This window comes from Stegostoma tigrinum, chromosome 1 (genome assembly GCF_030684315.1).
Source record: "Stegostoma tigrinum isolate sSteTig4 chromosome 1, sSteTig4.hap1, whole genome shotgun sequence".
Classification (NCBI taxonomy): domain Eukaryota; kingdom Metazoa; phylum Chordata; class Chondrichthyes; order Orectolobiformes; family Stegostomatidae; genus Stegostoma; species Stegostoma tigrinum.
The window spans coordinates 82,250,221-82,268,594 of record NC_081354.1 but is presented as its reverse complement, the minus strand read 5'-3'; the positions used below and the strand labels follow the sequence as shown (position 1 = coordinate 82,268,594).

At 42.7% G+C, this 18,374-nt stretch overlaps 1 protein-coding gene across 2 annotated transcripts in view; it reads right to left on the bottom strand.

Moving 5' to 3' along the window:
• The window catches only part of cc2d2a (coiled-coil and C2 domain containing 2A), a 190,756-nt gene that overhangs the window by 6,884 nt on the left and 165,498 nt on the right, over nucleotides 1-18,374 (bottom strand). Inside the window, exons 33-39 of one of the 2 annotated variants that reach the window (XM_059646681.1) lie at nucleotides 17,219-17,239; nucleotides 16,685-16,888; nucleotides 13,646-13,735; nucleotides 11,255-11,368; nucleotides 4,162-4,296; nucleotides 3,696-3,818; nucleotides 2,120-2,178 (exon numbers count right to left, since the gene is read on the bottom strand). In XM_059646681.1, coding sequence (XP_059502664.1) covers nucleotides 2,120-2,178; nucleotides 3,696-3,818; nucleotides 4,162-4,296; nucleotides 11,255-11,368; nucleotides 13,646-13,735; nucleotides 16,685-16,888; nucleotides 17,219-17,239 — 746 coding nt within the window. The remainder of the gene's footprint in view (nucleotides 1-2,119; nucleotides 2,179-3,695; nucleotides 3,819-4,161; nucleotides 4,297-11,254; nucleotides 11,369-13,645; nucleotides 13,736-16,684; nucleotides 16,889-17,218; nucleotides 17,240-18,374) is intronic. The other variant, XM_059646684.1, reaches the window with a different exon arrangement.

Sequence of the window (18,374 nt, the reverse complement as noted above, 5' to 3'; positions counted from 1 at the left end):
CCTTGGGGGGCACAGTATGCCATGCAAGGGACCACACTTACCCACTATCCTAACAGATATGAAGAGGAGGAGTGGGCACGTGGACATTTCATTCCAGGTACTGGTGACACGTCTTAGGATAGGGTCTCCTGATTTGGTCAATGGACAGGGACAGCAGGGTATGTCTATAAGTGAGAGAGGTGAGGGCACTCACAAGGCAGAATGGCAGGAGCCTCAGCCTTTGTGCATGTATGATAATATTGATCTGATTTCTCAACTTCTTCCAATACAATGTGGGCTGTAGGGTGGATGAGTTAAATGACTACTGCTTCTTGGTACAGAAAGTTAATAACGCAGAGGGCATGAATAGAAGTGTAGTAATCACAGGGGGACAGTGTATTAGGAGGACTGATACAGTTCTCTGCCAAGGCTGTGCTTTCTGGCCAGTGCTAGGATTTTACGGTGGGAGGGGAAGGATACAGATGATGTGATCCATGGGGGGACTAATGACTTAGGTAGGATAAAGATAAACGTTCTGCTGAGAGAGTATGAACAGCTCGGGGATAAATTAAAAAGCAGAACCTGAAAACTAATAATTCTGGATTATTACATGAGCTACAAAAAAGTGATGTAAGTTAAGAGAAATGAATGTGTGCCTTAAAATTGGTGTGGGAGAAACGTGTTTCAGATCATGGGGCACTGGCACTAGCATGGGAGCTATATTGTTTGGAGGACTTATACCTGAACTGTACTGAGACCAGGCAAATTGTACAACTGGGATAGTAAACAAGGGTTTTACACTAAATAGTGGAGAAGGGATCAAGTGAGGGGGTGATAAAGTGAAGTAAAAGGTCACAACAATTAAAAACATGGTGTCCATTTGAGTCATGATTACCAGAGTGTGACAGAAAGGGACAGAACATGGAAACCTAACACTGGAACAGCAGATAATACCAGAAATTGTAAAATTGGTTAAAAAAGAGCTTAAGGCCCTGCATTAGTCAAAAGGTAGATGAATTGTACGCGCAGGTGGAGATACATTTGTATTATCTGATAGGTACTACAGAGACATCATGGTTGAAAGGTGGCCAAGGCCGGGTCCTAAATGTGGAAGGTATTTCACATATTGGAAAAGGTGGTAGGGTCAGTCTGTTTGTAATAGTCAAGTGCTGAAAGATTACCTTAATTTATAAATTCAAGTTACAGAATCAGTTTAGGTAGAATGAGAAAATAGTTAATTTAAGAGGTTACTCATGGGAGTAGTTTACAGCTACACACTGCAGGACAGAACACACAGGAAGAAATAAATGAAGCATGCAAGAAATCATCCTGAGTGGCTTTAATTTACACACAGATTGAGTGAATAAGATTGGTAGGGGTAGCTCAGAAAATGTGTTCATACAGTGTCTAAATGAACCAGCCAGGAAGCAGGCTATCCTAGGCTTGGCAATGTGCAATGAGCTACTGTTAAGTAACAACCTCAAAGTCAAGAAGTTTCTGGGTGACAGTGTTCAAAACATGATGGAATTTCATTTTCAGTTTGAAGTGGAGAACTGCGATTCTATGGCTATTTTTAAAACTAAGTAAGAGTGACAATGAGGGTATGAAGGCAAAGCCAGGTAATGTGAATGGGGAAACCAGTTTAAAAGGTAGATCAGTAAAACTGCAGGGTGGGGCACTCCAAAACTAGACAGCATAGGTTCAAGGTGAGAAGTGATGCATGTATGGAATGAGCTGCCAGCGGAAATGGTGGAGGCAAGCAGAATTACAACATTTAAAAGGCATCTGGATGGGAATATGAATAGGAAGGGTTTAGAGGGATATTGGCCAAATGCTGGCAAGTGGGATTATGTCAGATTGGGGTGTCTGGTTGCTGCGGATGGATTGGCCTGAAGGATCTGTTTCCATGCTGTATGACTCTATGGCAACACGAGTGACCAACAGCAAACAATAATAGGGGGCACTGCAGTGTAATTTTCCATTTAAATATGAAAAGCATCAATTAATTTTGATACCATGTCATGGCATGAAATGACATATAATGGTTAATTTGTTAAGGGAATCCAGAAAACCCTTACGTAGGGCACCCACAACCAAAGATAATAAAACAAAATTTCAGTTGAGAATTAATCAGCATTACTTGTCCTGAAGTTCTACTGCAGCAGCCTTGTCAGTACGGCGATAAACTAGCTCTTCTGGCTAAAAAAAAGCAGTAAAAACACATGAACATATAGAGCACAGTGTCAAGGAATCTCATACTAAACAGAGAATACTGTGCATTATCAAAGGTACAACTAAGTAAATTAATTTATGGTATTAGCTACAAAGATGCTTTATCTCATAGATGTTTGCCAAACATATAAGGAAACCGTCAAGACATTAATGTTTACATCACGGAAAGGAGACCGTCCAACCCACCATGTTTCTGCCAGTGCTTTGTTAAAGGAACCTAAAACTAAGTTCACTCCCAAACTACCTTTGATAACCATGCATCTTCCTCTGTTTCAATCTTTTGAAACATTTTTCTTCAAAAGATAGCAATGATAATCAATTACTTGCTGTGGTAAAGCTCAAAAGCTGCAATTAACATCACCCCTCGCCCCACCATCTCAGTTTCATTTTTAGTTCCTCTCTTCACCTGATGTAACCATTATCTTCTTTCCTATTCTTTCTTACAAAGCCATTTACAGTTTATAAAAATAAACTTGAGTCTCCTCTTTTGCCAATCAGTGAAAATTTCCCTGTGTATGAAGTTTATCCTTGTAAACAGAATTTCTCCTTGCTCCCATTATCCTAGTTGATCTGTACTGTATAAACTCCACAGGAGTGCTAAAGGTGTAATATCTTTTTTCTAATGTGATGCCCAAAACTATACCTCACCCCCTAACTGTGGTCAAACATTCCTTTGGAAATCTTTGTTCTTTGCTTATTTTCATCCTCCATTTACGATGCTGAAAAAACTGCTGATCATTTTATATTTGACTGTCAGCATTTGAGCACAGAGAACTGCTATCTACTCATTTATGAGTCAATCTTTATTCCATTACGATGCTCTTTTCTGGATTTCAGTTGGGCCCTCAAAAGTCTTCATCTTTATACAAGTCGACCCTATCACTTTTGGCCTAAAAATCTGTTCGAAAAAATTCAATGTTTACATGAGTACATATAGTATTAATTTGACAACCTCATCTCCAGAGACACTAACTTATCCAATGTCAAATATTTCCCACTTCTGTTTATCTTTCAAAACATATTACCTCACATGCATCCACACTAACGTCTGTTAACAGTGTTTCCCAGCAGAATATTTATTTGTACCCTGTCCAAATTTATCTAAATTATTTGAATATTTTCCATTGTTGATTAATTAGCCTGCACGATACCTTCCCTACTGAATGAATTTGTTCTTGCTTCATTGACTCTTTATTTTGTAGCTATTTACATTTTAATCCAAGGCAACAGAAATATGCCATAACAACTCTTCGAATAGTCAGCCATTTGTAGCTGGGTTGCATTCTGACTTTAGGTGATTGTCTCTGCCGACCTGATGCCCACATTGTTATAGCATGCACATGTGTGTCAATTTATTTACCGTGCAATAAAGAACACCACTGTACTTTTCTGACAAATATTTGTAGCCTTACTAACATTTTTGAAAATGTTTTATTCATATTATGACCTTCTTATAAGAAGAATCTTTGCTTGTACCACTGTACCTGCACACTTGATAAGCCGGGAAAAGGAAAGCTTCGTGAAAAAAATGGCTTCCAGAAGTTGGATTTGCTGGTGTCAAAATGTATGCGCATGACAGTTTCATATTTCTGTATATTGAACCAAACCTAGGAAATAAATCCTACAGAGCTTAGCCCAAGGAAAAATAATGTAATGGAACTTTTTTCTATGTTACATTAATGCAGGAAAATAGCAACGATATAAAACACAAGTTGATTAATCACACTTTCCAAAAATACACGTTAAGAATCTAATGTTTACATAACATTTCTTCAATTAAAATCAGAAATCTCGACGTAGAAACCAATTCATCAAAGTAAACACCGAGCTTCATCATCAGAAGCTGGTTTTAATTTAATCACTTTCACGACTCAGATGAGGTAGGCCTCAAATCTCGATTACTTTGCTTGATTTCACTATCATTTCAAGGAGTGTTTAATTGAGACTTACATTATCAGCATTAACCAAGCAGCTGACACTCTGCAATGGACAGAACGCATCAAACTGTCCATAGTACTGTCCTGTGGTGGAGTTCCAGATCACATACTGGCTCTGTTCGTACGTCAGTACGTATGCTGTTGGGCCCTGAAAGTAGATTGAGCAGCTTTATCCTGAAATTTTTTATATCAACTCATAGAAAGATTGCAAAGGAAAACTAACTGTAACATAACTTTGAGAAGCTAAGTACAGGGTCAATATTGTGTATTATTTTTATGGAGGTTTCACACTTCTGGGTCAGAATCTTCTGCTCTTGTTTGTGAAGTTGGAGGTGGGAAAGACATAGAATTAGTTCACTGATGGGTACTGAACCCCATCACCCAGCCACCTCAGCCAGAATTAAGTTCTCGGCAAGACCACCCATGATAACTTCCAGCTTCTGCTAATTGAGGTCCCTGAATGGCCAATTGAAGACCATGTAAGGGCCACATCTGACTGACATGGAGAATAACCAAGTTCCATCTGGGTGTGCCACCAAATGGTCTGCACGCAGATACCAAAACAGTGTGGATGGCTCCTCACTTCTGGAGAGGATCAAAGGCATTTGGAGCCTGATGTGAACCACCAGTTCCCAACCTGAACCTGACTTCCCATCACCCCCCGGCCCCCAAAATAAAAGCGCTGCACCCCTCACCTTAGTAACCTGCAGTTTGGTTTGCTCTTTGTTCCTGGTACTCCTGTGTATTAGTCCTGCTGCAACCACAGCCTCTCAGCAGTGCTGCTGACCAAAAGAACTGCACACCACTGACTGCTGAGCTGGCATATTTCGCCAGGCAGGGCATCTACTTACAGGATGCTGACTCCAGGGGAGAGTCCACTTGTGGCTTCACCACCCCTCTGACTGGCGTATGGTTCTGTGGACCTTCCCAAGTGAATGGCTACCCAGCCAGCAGTGAGACTCAACACCTTTAGATAATTCCATGCTCTGGTTGAAGCAGCTTCCCAGGCCCCTGCTCCCAGGCATGGCCAGGCACATGCCACCGGATAATAATGGCAAGCAGGTCCCTTGCCGCTTTCTCTCAAAATGAGCTCAGCTAATGACATAGGAATGAAATCCAACTGAGAATTTTTTCTGACACCACAAATCCATCCTATTACCTGTGGACTATTTACCAAATGGATGATGCAGTGAGAGATAGACAGGACATACCTGAGCACGAGCAGACTCATCAGTTCCTTGAGTTTTTTTCTGTCAGTCAAGCAGTGCAGTGATGGAAACTTCACTGATTAGTAATCAAAACCAGGCTAGTATCAGGGACAGTGTCACAGCTGGCACCATCACCATTCCTGGGTATGTCTTGCTCCATTAGCAAGACATAACCACCAGAGGTGGGCGCTCAGTGATATTGGTCAACACTGACTTTGGGCCACATGAATTCACACGGATCAGGGCAAACATAGACAATGAAACACCTTGCTGATTACTACTTACTGTCTGCCGCTTCAGCTGATGAAACAGTAGTCCTTCATATTGACTACCACCTGGGGGAAGGTTTGAGGGTGACAAGAGCGCAGATGGGACTCAGTGGGAGACTTAAATATCCATCGCCAACAGTGACTCAGTAGCATCATTACTGACCTAGCTGCTCAAATCCTAAAGTTGCTGGAGTGGATCTGCAGCAAACAATGAGGGAGGGAAAAATCAACTTGATCTCATCCCCACTAATGTTAGAAATGTGTCAGTCTGTGATTAGTAGCAATGATCACCAAAATATTGTCTTCGCACTGAGAACACTCACCTTCTTGGGACACATTTTGACTGGATTTAGTAACACAAGGCATCCATTCAATGGCAGCATTAAACTAAAATCTGAAACCTCATGTCTCAGCAAACTCTCACTGTACCTACTTTCCCAGTCGACCTGTTCAGAGACGTTATCACACTCCTCCAGAGCAGGTGGGACTTGAACCCAGGTCTCTAGGGACACTACCACTGCTCAGGAGGGCTACTGCACTATTACCATCAAACCAGGAGATGAACACCGGCTCAGTGAGCAGTGTACGAGGTATGCCCAGGACTAGCAGCAGGTAAACCTCAGAATGAGGTGTCAGTCTGATGAAGCTGCAACACAGGACTACTTGTGCATCAAACATCAGAAGTAGCACGCAACAGACAAGGCTGAATGATTGTCAAACAGTGGATCTGATCTATGCTTTGCAGTCTTGCCACAGACAGTCATCAATGTCAGAGGGCAATTAAAACAACTAACAGCAGGTGGACGCTCCACAAATATACCCAATTTGAATAAGTGGGGAGGCCAGCACATCAGTGCAAAAGATAAGACTTAAACATTTGCATTCAGCTTCACCCAGATGTGGATGATCCATCTCTGCTTCTTCGGAAAGACCCCAGCATCAGAGACACTAGTCGTCAAACAATTTGACTCAATTTCAAAAATTAGTTGACAGCACGGTTATGGGTCCTAATAATATTCTGCAATTATACTGGAGACTTGTGCTCCTGAGCTAGTTGCACCCTCAGGCAAGCTATTCCAGTACAATTGTAACAAAGTCATGGAGTCATAAAGTCTAAACCACGACAAAAGTTTTTTCAGCCCATCAATTTTCCACCTTTCAAAAACAAGGACCTAACTACTCTAAGATAACAAAGTTTGGAGCTGGATGAACACAGCAGGCCAAGCAGCATCTCAGGAGCACAAAAGCTGACGTTTCGGGCCTAGACCCTTCATCAGAGAGGGGGATGGGGTGAGGGCTCTGGAATAAATAGGGAGAGAGGGGGAGGCAGACCGAAGATGGAGAAAAGAAGATAGGTGGAGAGAGTATAGGTAGGGAGGTAGGGAGGGGATAGGTCAGTCCAGGGAAGACGGACAAGTCAAGGAGGTGGGATGAGGTTAGTAGGTAGGAGATGGAGGTGCGGCTTGAGGTGGGAGGAGTGGGTAGGTGAGAGGAAGAACAGGTTAGGGAGGCGGGGACAAGCTGGGGTGGTTTTGGGATGCAGTGGGGGGAGGGGACGAACTGGGCTGGTTTTGGGATGCAGTGGGGGGAGGGGACGAACAGGGCTGGTTTTGGGATGCAGTGGGGGAAGGAGAGATTTTGAAGCTTGTGAAGTCCACATTGATACATTGGGCTGCAGGGTTCCCAAGCGGAATATGAGTTGCTGTTCCTGTGACCTTCGGGTGGCATCATTACGGCACTGCAGGAGGCCCAGGATGGGCGTGTTCTCTAAGGAATGGGAAGGGGAGTTAAAATGGTTCGCGACTGGGAGGTGCAATTGTTTATTGCGAACCGAGCGGAGGTGTTCTGCAAAGCGGTTCCCAAGCCTCCGCTTGGTTTCCCCAATGTAGAGGAAGCCACACTGGGTACAGTGGATACAGTATACCACATTGGCAGATGTGCAGGTGAATATCTGCTTAATATGGAAAGGCATCTTTGGGCTTGGGATGGGGGTGAGGGAGAAGGTGTGGGGGCAAGTGTAGCACTTCCTGCGGTTGCAGGGGAAGGTGCCGGGTGTGGTGTGGTTGGAGGGGAGTGTGGAGCGGACAAGGGAGTCACGTAGCGAGTGGTCTCTCCGGAAGGCAGGCAAGGGTGGGGATGGAAAAATGTCTTGGGTGGTGGGGTCAGATTGTAGATGGCGGAAGTGACGGAGGATGATACGTTGTATCCGGAGATTGGTGGGGTCGTATGTGAGGACAAGGGGGATCCTCGTAGGGCGGTTGTTGTGGGGGCGGGGTGTGAGGGATGTGTTGCGGGAAATGCGGGAGACACGGTCAAGAGCGTTCTCGACCACTGTGGGGAGAAAGTTGCTGTCCTTGAAGAACGTGGACATCTGGATGTGCGGGAGTGGAATGCCTCATCCTGAGAGCAGATGCGGCGGACGCGAAGGAATTGGGAGTAGGGGATGGAATTTTTGCAGGATGCTGGGTGGGAGGAGGTGTATTCTAGGTAGCTGTGGGAGTCAGTGGGCTTGAAATGGACATCAGTTTCTAGCTGGTTGCCTGAGATGGAGACTGAGAAGTCCAGGAAGGTGAGGGATGTGTTGGAGATGGCCCAGGTGAACTTGAGGTTGGGGTGGAAGGTTTTGGTGAAGTGGATGAACTGTTCGCAAGAAGCGGCGCCGATACAGTCATCACTGTCATGGAGGCAGAGGTGGGGTTTAGGGCCTGTGTAGGTGCGGAAGAGGGACTGTTCCACGTAACCTACAAAGAGGTAGGCATAGCTTGGGCCCATGCAGGTACCACCCATGGCCACCCCCTTTGTCTGTAGGAAGTGGAAGGAAGTGAAAGAGAGTTGTTAAGGGTGAGGATGAGTTCGGCGAGGCGGATTTGGGTGTCGGTGGAGGGGGACTGGTCGGGTCTGCGGGACAGGAAGAAGCGGAGGGCCTTGAGACCATCTGCATGAGGAATACAGGCGTATAGGGACTGGACGTCCATGGTGAAAATGGGGTGTGGGGGGCCAGGGAATTGGAAGTTCTGAAGGAGGTGGAGGGCGTGGGTGGTGTCACGGACATAGGTGGGGAGCTCCTGGACCAAGGGTGAGAAAATGGAGTCCAGATAGGTGGAGATGAGTTCGGTGGGGCAGGAGCAGGTGGAGACAATGGGTCAACCAGGGAAGCAGGTTTGTAGATTTTGGGAAGGAGGTAGAAGCGGGCGGTGCGGGGTTGGGGAACAATGAGGTTGGGGGCTGTGGGTGGGAGGTCGCCTGAGGTGATGAGATCATGGACGGTATTGGAGATGATGGTTTGATGCTCGGGGGTGGGGTCATGATCGGGGGGGTGGGCGCGGTAGGAGGAGGTGTCGGAGAGTTTGCGTTTGGCCTCGGCGACGTAATGGTCAGTGCGCCATACTACCACTGCGCCTCCCTTGCCTGCGGGTTTCTAATCCCATTTTGCAGCGCTTGGCCCATAGTCTTCTATATATTGGTATCACAAATGCACATCTAAATACTTATTAAGTGTAATGAGGGTTTCTGGCCCCATCACCCTGGCTGACAGTGAATTCCAGATTCTTTCCACCTTCCGATTAAGAAACATTTTCCATCCATGTCCTCGAAACCTCTTGACCTTCCCTTAAATCCGTGCTTTCTAGACACTGATCCCTCCACTAAGTTCTATCCCATTTATGCCCACCAATATTTCATATATCTCAATCATATTCCCCCCTCAATCTTCTCTGCTGCAGGGAAAACAATCCCAGTCTATCCGACCTTGATTCATAACTAGAGCTCTCCAGCCCAGGCAACATCCTGTTATATTTCCTCTGCACCCTCTCCAGTGTAATCAGATCCCCATAGCTGGCAATGTGGAAAATTGCCCAGCTATGTCCTATCCACAAAAAGCTGACAAATCCAACCCCACCAACTACTGCTCAACCAGATTATACTTGACCAAAGTGATGGAAGGAGTCATCCATAGTTCTAGCAAGCTTCACTTACAAAGGGATAACCTGCTCACTGCCATTTAATTTGCACACTGGCAGGTCCACTCAGCTCCTGACCTCATTATAGTTAGGGTTTGAACATGGATGACAGAGCTGAATTCCAGAGATGAATTGAGAAAGGCAGCTTTTGACATCAATGCTGCATATAACTGATTGTGGTATCAACACGCCCTAGCAAAACCAGAAGCAATGGGAGTTGGAAAAAAATCTTCACTGTTTGGAGTTATAATGGTGCAAAGGAAGGTGGCTGTTGAAAACCAAACATCTCAGCTCCAGGACATCCCTGCAGGAGCTTCTCATTCCAGGTCCGACCATCTTCGGCTGCTTCATTCATGAACTTGTCTCCATCATAAGGTCAGAAATGGGGACATTCATTGATGATTGCACAACGTTCAGACCCGGCTCCTTAGATACTGAAGCAGTCTATGTCCAAATGCAGCAAGACCTGGACAATACCCAGGTTTGGGTTGAAAAATGGCAAGTAACATTTGACCCACACAGTGCTAGCCAAAGGCCATCTCCAACAAGAAAGAATCTTACCATTGTCTCTTGGCGTTCAATGGCATTACCATCACTGAACTCCCCATTTTGAATATGCTGGATATTACCATTAATGAGAAATTGAACTGGACTAGCTATAGAAATACTGTGGCTCTAAGCACAGGTCAGAGACTAGGAATTCTGTTCAGAGGAACTCGCTTCCTAACTTCCCACATCTACAAGACACAAGTTAGGCGTTTGATGGAATACTCCTCTCTTGCCTGGATGACTGAAGCTCCAAATACCCTTAAGAAGTCCAACACACTTAGCATAAAACAGCCCACTTTACTGGCATCCCACCTAGGACATTCAACATTCAATTCCTCCACCACTGTGTCAGTAATACTTATCATCTACGATATGCACTGATGGAACTCACCAGGGCTTCTTGCACCCTCCAAACCCACAGTATCTACTACTTTCAAAGAAAATTTACAGTAGATGTGTGGGAACACCATCACCTGCAAGTTACTCATCAAGATGTGCACCAACCTGACTTGGAAATATATTGTCACGCATTTGCTGTCAATGAGTGGAAATCCTGCAACTTCTTTCCTGACAGCGTTGTAGGTATCTTTGTACCCCAAGGACTGCTGAGATTCAAGAAGGCAGTTCACAACCACCTTCTCTAGGGCCACAAGGGATGGTCATTAAATGCTGGCTTGGCCAACACTGCTAATATTCTTCAAAACTATTATTAAAAAATAGATTCAGGCTGATTTTCACCTCAATCCTTGTTTCTGTAACTCTTGATACTTTTACTGAATGAAAGAACAAATGTCTCTCAGTTGTGGAATTTTCAACTGAGTGAGCCTCAACTGCTTCCAGATTCGTTACACCAAGGCTTTACATAAGAAACAGCTTCCTGACGTCAAACATGAAAGATCTAGCTCTAATCTTAACATTGTGCCAACTGATCCGGACTTCCTTATTACAGGAAATTATTTCTGTCCTTCTGACCCATTTTCTCTGACATTCTGATTAGATCATCCCTACTATTTGATTTTGAATGTATCACATAAAATCATAGAAATCATCCCTTTACGAGAGGGGCTGACTAACTTCTCTGTGTCTGCAAAGATGGTAATCAAGAACATGCAATCTCTCACCTCAGGGATGGCAGTTCCTACCACCAGCCAGGCTTTCTTCCCCATTGCTAGGAAATAGTTACAGAGTAGAACTGCATGTTCCTCTTCATCACCTGCTAACAAGTTCAGGAATTGCTGTGTTGAGAGAAACATGAAAAGAAAATTGCTGATTTCAAAAGAAATCCATATAATCATTACAGTAACCAGAATCACTACCATAAAGGACTTTGCAGCCATTTAATGTTTTTCAATGAAGGTCATATCTCTTTTTAGACGCAGGTGACTGATGTTTGTCACATGTAGAATTAGCATTGGGGTTTAAAGCATAGAACAAATACTTCTAGGTCAAAATAGAGGCAGTTGCAGAGTAAAAGTATTTTGTTGCTGTCCCGGTGAATGAAGTACAATTTAATTTTTCATTACGAGAAACATAAATGGAAGTTTCATCCTGTCAGAGTGTTGTAACTCAGATAGCTAGACGACGAAGGATTGAAATGGAACCTTCACCTTCCTGCTGTGGTGAAAAATAGCGAAAAAAATCAGATCCTCAACATCAAGAAAAGATTTTTCCAGTTTCCCACCCCCAAGTCTTAAATGGTGACTTAATTAAGTGGTGACAACCTTGTTACTATACATTTGCAAATCATTAAATTCTCCTTATTTATGTACTATTTCCAATTCTCCTTTCTTTCCCAGCTCACCGAATGCTTGCCCCAATTATCATGCACAATTATATTCCTGCATACTCCACAGCCGACATTCTTTCAGACAATGTTCAAGAATCACTTGTCTCACAATGTCATCATGACTGTTCACAGAACAACCCAAAAACTACTTCAGTTTACAATGGAGTTCAGGAAACCTTCTGATTGGTCACTGTGTATGGGGGGACAGACAGGTTTCTTGTGCAGTTACAAAAGACACTTCTATGTTCGCTTCATCTTGTGAACATGGTGTCTCTTAACTTGCTTTCTTCAGGCTTACTCATTTCAGTTTTTACTTGTAGCCTCCCAGCCACGGTCTACTTCACATTGCTTTCTTGTCAGCCAAATAGGGGGCGTACATGTCACTCTATAACATCATGCTCCATCAGAGTTAGAACTATAGGAAACATACTGCATGTGCTTGAAGCAAAACGCCATTTGGAAAAGTCAAAGGGGAGCAGTCCTTGGAAGGCTGTTGGGGGACTACTGTTGGTCAGGAGCACAGTTAGAGTCAGTCAAGGGGCTTTCTTATTCTAGTCATTAGGGTCTGTCTTGGGTCAGTCAGGCACTTAGTTCGATCAGAGTTTGGCGATCCTTGTAGTTTGTAGTCTGGGGATTGAGCCGTGGTCAGTCTTGCAGGTCAAGTGCAACAAGTCCAGGGATAACGAGGGCTGATCAGCCTGGGGAGCAGCCCATGGTTAATCATGGTTGCCCAATCAAGTCAGTCTGGGGTTGGGCAGGTCATGGCTAATCCTGGAAGTGTGATTACTAATATTCAGGAAGCTTAACAACGGGAAGGGCAGTCAGGGGACTGTTGTGGCAAGTGGGCAAAAAGTGTGGAGGTGAAATTGGAGAAGGATCCAAACAAGTCATGTGAACTCTGGCCTTTGCAAGCGAAGGGTATACGCCCAACAAGGGTATAAGAAGCAACAGCATGAGAGCTCTGGGGTGAACCGGGGATTTTAAAAGTTGTGTTACGGTGTCCCAATGGAAAAGTGGTGGCGTTGATGAGTGGGATTTTGGCTGGAAGATAATAAGGGCTTTAGGGATGGCACCACAGAAGGTAACAAAGGAGTGGGGGAAATTCATACAGGCAGAGCCAAGAAGACATCCACGGTTAGAACCTTGCTGGGTCAGAAAATATCTACGTAACAAACTGTCAACACTGAAGGACAATTGTAACATTATGTTTATGAAAAGAAGTTTTGTATGTGCATCAGAAATTCAAAATCTATGGAAATAAATTTGTTGAAGGGATGAAGAAAAGTGTGAAACTTCTTTGAAAGGCTGTCCAACACCAGTCATGCCAATGTCGGTATAACTCCAGCCTTAAAGCTATGGACGTCCATATGTTATAGAACATAGAACATAGAACAATACAGCGCAGAACAGGCCCTTCGTCCCTCGATGTTGCGACGACTTGTGAACTAATCTAAGCCCCTCCCCCTACACTATCCCATCATTATCCATAGGCTTATCCGAGGACTGTTTAAATGCCCCTAATGTGGCTGACTTAACTACAGTGGCAGGCAGGGCATTCCACGTCCTTACCACTCTCTGAGTAAAGAACCTGCCTCTGACATCTGTCTTAAATCTATCACCCCTCACTTTGTAAAACTACACATGTAACTTCTCATCATAATCAAAGAGGAAAAGCCAAGTACACAAAAATCGAGAAGGAAGGTAACAAAGATATCCAGCTACTTACATCTGAAGTGCACCATAAGTCACAAATTCCAGCAAAAGAAATACTGTCTGGAAGGAAGGGGATCAGCGAAACATAACGAGCCACTAGCTCCTAAAAGATGCAAAATCAAGAAACATTTATTTCTTAACACTGACATAAATGTTTTAATGAAGTTAGTGACATAATTGCATCTGTAGTGGACATCAAACAACACACAACTGATTAAACTTTTATGTACATTTTATTAAACATAAATGTTTTTATTTTGAAAATATGCCTCACAGTAATTTCCACTCTAAAAATTAAACTATTTTGGTGAAATCAAAATGCATTTTAAAATGTGCACAAGTTTATCAACCTTTCTTGTCATTACGACATATTATTAAACTAATGATTTTTAGAAGTTTGGAGATGGTAAGCAAAGGGGAAACCAGTTTTCACCTTTTAATTACATTGATATTTTTTGGGGTATTAATACATTAGATACCTGGTTTTGCTCTCATTTGTTCAAACTGCTCACCAATCCACTTTTATCCTGGAATGCAAAGGTGAGCCTTTGCTTGTCTCTCCACTGTAAACCTGCCTTCTTAAACCCCACCAGCCTTGTCTCTCCCATGCGCACCTCAAATAGAATGTGAGAAGCTCCTGGACATTTTCGTCAACGATATCAAGAAAACTCACCAATTTTGGCCAGCAAGACACATCTCCTTTAGTGTTCCAAATGTCCAAGCCCTGAAATTGCATCTTTCTTCAGTTTCTTTTCCATCTCCCAAGTTTTGTTTTTCCTCATGAGACTTACATTGTGCTCCCTTAAGCCTATTCCCACTAAACTGCTTAGTGTCAAATTTCCACTTTTGGTTTATTGTTTGCCGGTACAGTTAATAGTTCTCTTCAGATGTTGTCCCTCTTTCCTGTAAACATGCTGTCTCTTCCATCCTTGCAAACTACAGCCTGTTTCTGACTTCCTCCCTTTCCTTTTTAAAGTCCATGAACATCCGTGTTGCTGCCTTCCAAACTCTCTGATATCTTTTCTCAAACTCGGCATTTGAATCCCTCCAGTCAGTTTCTGCCACCTGCTGGGGTAGTGAAACGGTTCTTAACAGATTCACAAATGACATCTTCCGTGACTGTGACAAAACTGAACTAATTCTCTCCTTGCCCTCAATCATGCCTCTGATATGGTTTACCAATGTCTCTTCACTATCATCTGGAGATGGACTGTCAGCTGCTTCTATTCTTATTTAAACAATCACAACCAGAACGGATAGCACTGCGGATCATCCTACACCACATGGACTACTGTGGTTCAAGAATACATTTGACTGTCATCTTAAGGAAAATTTGAGTTGGGAAATAAATGCGGCCCAGCCAGCAAAGACACATTCCCTGACTGAAGAAGAAAAGACAGAATATCACTTGTAATGGCTTCTCTTCCTGCTATTGTACCATTGCCTTTGATATCCCACTGGTATCTCATCTTTAGTCGCTTCTAATTCTAATTTTATGCTGTTCTTTGGTGGTGTCATCTAGAGTGTCACATTTATTTTTCACACACTGATGACACCCGGCTCCACTTCTTTCACACGTCTCCTCCAGAACTATGATCAAAATGCAGAGCCGTCATTCTGTACTGGATTACTATGAGCTTCTTTCAATTAAATATTGGGAAGACTGAGCCCTGCTCCCTAGCTACGGAAAGCATCACACCCTTTGGCCACAGTCTGAAACTATACTGGATTGTTCACACACCCAATACCACATTTGATCCCAAGATCAGTTTCTGACAATTTATTCACGTTATTACTGAAGTTGCCTACTTCCACAGCTATTGGGGCATCCGACTTTGCCTTGTCACTGGTCAGTTTTTGCTAAAACTCTAAACCATGTCTTAATATCTCCAAAATGGTTGATTGCAAATGTGGTCCTGGCTGGCCTCCCACATTCTCGCCATAAAACTGAAGTCATCCAAAACTCAGCTCTCTGTGTCTTAATTCTCAGCAAATCCCATTTATCTGTCAAATCTCATGTTTGCTGAGCTACGTGGCTCCTGGTCAAACAGCATGTTGATATTAAAATTCCCATTCCTGATTTCATATTCCTTTATGGTGTCACCCTTCCCAGTCTCTGGAAGCACCTCCAATCACACAACCCTCTGAGGGGTCTGTGCCCATCTAACTCTGGCGTTTGAGCATGGCTAGTATAAACTCTGCATTACTGCTCTAAGCTGTGGAAATTCTTCCCTATATGTCATTATCTTGCTAATTAACTCTGAGGATTTTGTGAGTTTGAAACTCTCTGCCTCAGAGGATGGCAGAGGCAGGGTTGGTGACGTTTTAAGGTGGAGGTTGATAAGTTTTTGTTAGACAATGGAATCAAAGGATATTGGTTGAGGGCAGGTGGTGGGGGCCAGGGGCTGAAGATCACATGGGAATATAGATTTTGAAACACCAACAGATCAGCTGTGATCTTATTGAATGATGATGCAAGGTTTGGGGTGAGTAATCTACTCCTCCGATTTCACATGATCATACTGAAGGCCATGTCGTCAACAAAGAGGAAGCACAATACTAAAAAAAATCATCAGCAAGTGAGAACCTGTTCTGAAATTTCATTTGTGAAAGCAAGTTGTTTAAATACAGAACCCTTTGTTGGGGACAGTGAAGTGAGAAACAACGGTAGTTGTTAAAGGAGAAGTTTAGATAAATATTTGGATTGGAGACAGATACAGGGTTATGTTGAAAGAATGGGACAGTAGGATTTGTTTTACGTGATACGTGCAAATAAACTGGCAGACAATCTGTGGTTGAAATGTCCACTCTTATGAATTTCTTATGCATGATAATCATATGCGAATTAGATCAGTGAGGCAAAGGAGTTTTGGGGTCAATGTTACAAAATGCTTTGTATTCTGAAAGCTACTGGTAACTGGCCTGGATTCTCTGTCTATCCAACAACCCATTTTACAGCTGATTCATAAGTATAAATTTGGATAACTATTTAGGTAATGTTTGCAAATGATACAGAACATATCAAATCAATTTTCATGTAAGAAGGTCTCACCATTGTCGCCTCATAGTCATGAGGGAAGGCATCAAGAAGCTCCTGAGGTGGGGAAAGAGCTTTAATGAACCTTGTAATGAAAACCAGTTTGCCAGTGAGATCTGTGACCAAAGTGATACATCGACGATTTGGGAATTTCTGTTTTACTTCTTTCTGGAACTTTTCTGCTTTTTGAAGTAGTTTCTCATCCTCCTGAGTCTCAAGCTGAAAATCAAATGGAAATGTTAAGTGAGTATCAGGAAGAAATTATTTCTAATCCATGATATGACACTGAACACTGGTATAAATCATCAAAATAAATCACAAGCAAATTATACAAGAATTTTACTCATCTGCAGACTAAAGCTTGTCATTTTTGCATAATTAAATAAAGCTTAACTTCTTCAAGATGTGCAAGGTTCTAAGAGAGACTGAAGTTAAAATAATCTTAATCTGTTGTTAAATTATTGAAACATTTAGAATTATTTGTAGAATATTTTATTGTTTATATTACAAGCTCAAAGAATTAAACCTTCAAGGTGAGGGATAATTTACCTTTTTCAGCATCTCAATCATCTACAAAGGAGCAGCAAAAATGAGAGTGAAAATAGAGACAGATATAAAGAGGAGATGAACAACTATATAGGTGTAGATAGAGAATACTGCTATGAAAGCTGAATAAATTAAAAATCTACAGAACTCAGAACAACGTTTCTGAAGAAGGGTCCTGACCCAAAACATCAGCTTTCCTGCTCCTCTGATGCTGCCTGGCCTGCTGTGTTCCTCCAGCTCCACACTGTGTTATTTCACAATGCAAATTGGTTTGTTTAGGTAAAGAAAATATCTATACATTTCTCAGGAATTTTCCAATATTTTGCTCCTAGTGATGAGCCTTTGGACATTTACAATAGAAAATAGTAACAATCAGCATTTGGCAACCATTAATTTTAATTGGCTAAACTATAAGTGAAGTAGGTGAATGTTGTTGCCATGTGTACCGCAAGACAAAGCAGCCCACAATAATTTAAAGGAAAAACACTGCTGTTCTAACTCCATTGAGTATTCTTTTCTGTGCAAAATATTTAGCTCGGCATTTTCTGGCCCACTTTTTTCTAAGTATAATAAAATGTGAGGCTGGATGAACACAGCAGGCCCAGCAGCATCTCAGGAGCACAAAAGCTGACGTTTTGGGCCTAGACCCTTCCCGAAGGAGATGTCCATTAGTTATGTACTGTCATAATTCACCAAGGTTGCTGGGTAACTTAAAATATTAATAACTAATTGGAGCACAAATTCCCATAAATAATAATAAAATAAATGATTGGGTCACCTGTTTTTATGTTTAAGTTAAGAGGTATATGTTGATGACAACACTGGGAGAATCCTTTACACTACTTTAAGAAACACTGATGGATCTTTTACGTAAACCCAGGTAGGTAGATAGCACTTTGGTTTAACAGCTGAAGAACATTTATACGGCATTGACTCAATTACAAATGGAGCATTCTGCTCACTTACTCTTTCACTCATTCATGGCACATGGGCATTACAGGCTCAGCCATATTTATTGCCAATCCCTAATTATCCTGGAGAAGGTAGAGGTCATCTTAAATTGCTCTGGTTCATTTGGTGAACCTACAGTGATGTTAGGAAGGATTTTGACAGAGTGACAGTGAAGGAGTGGAAATATAGTTTCCAAGTCAGGATGGTG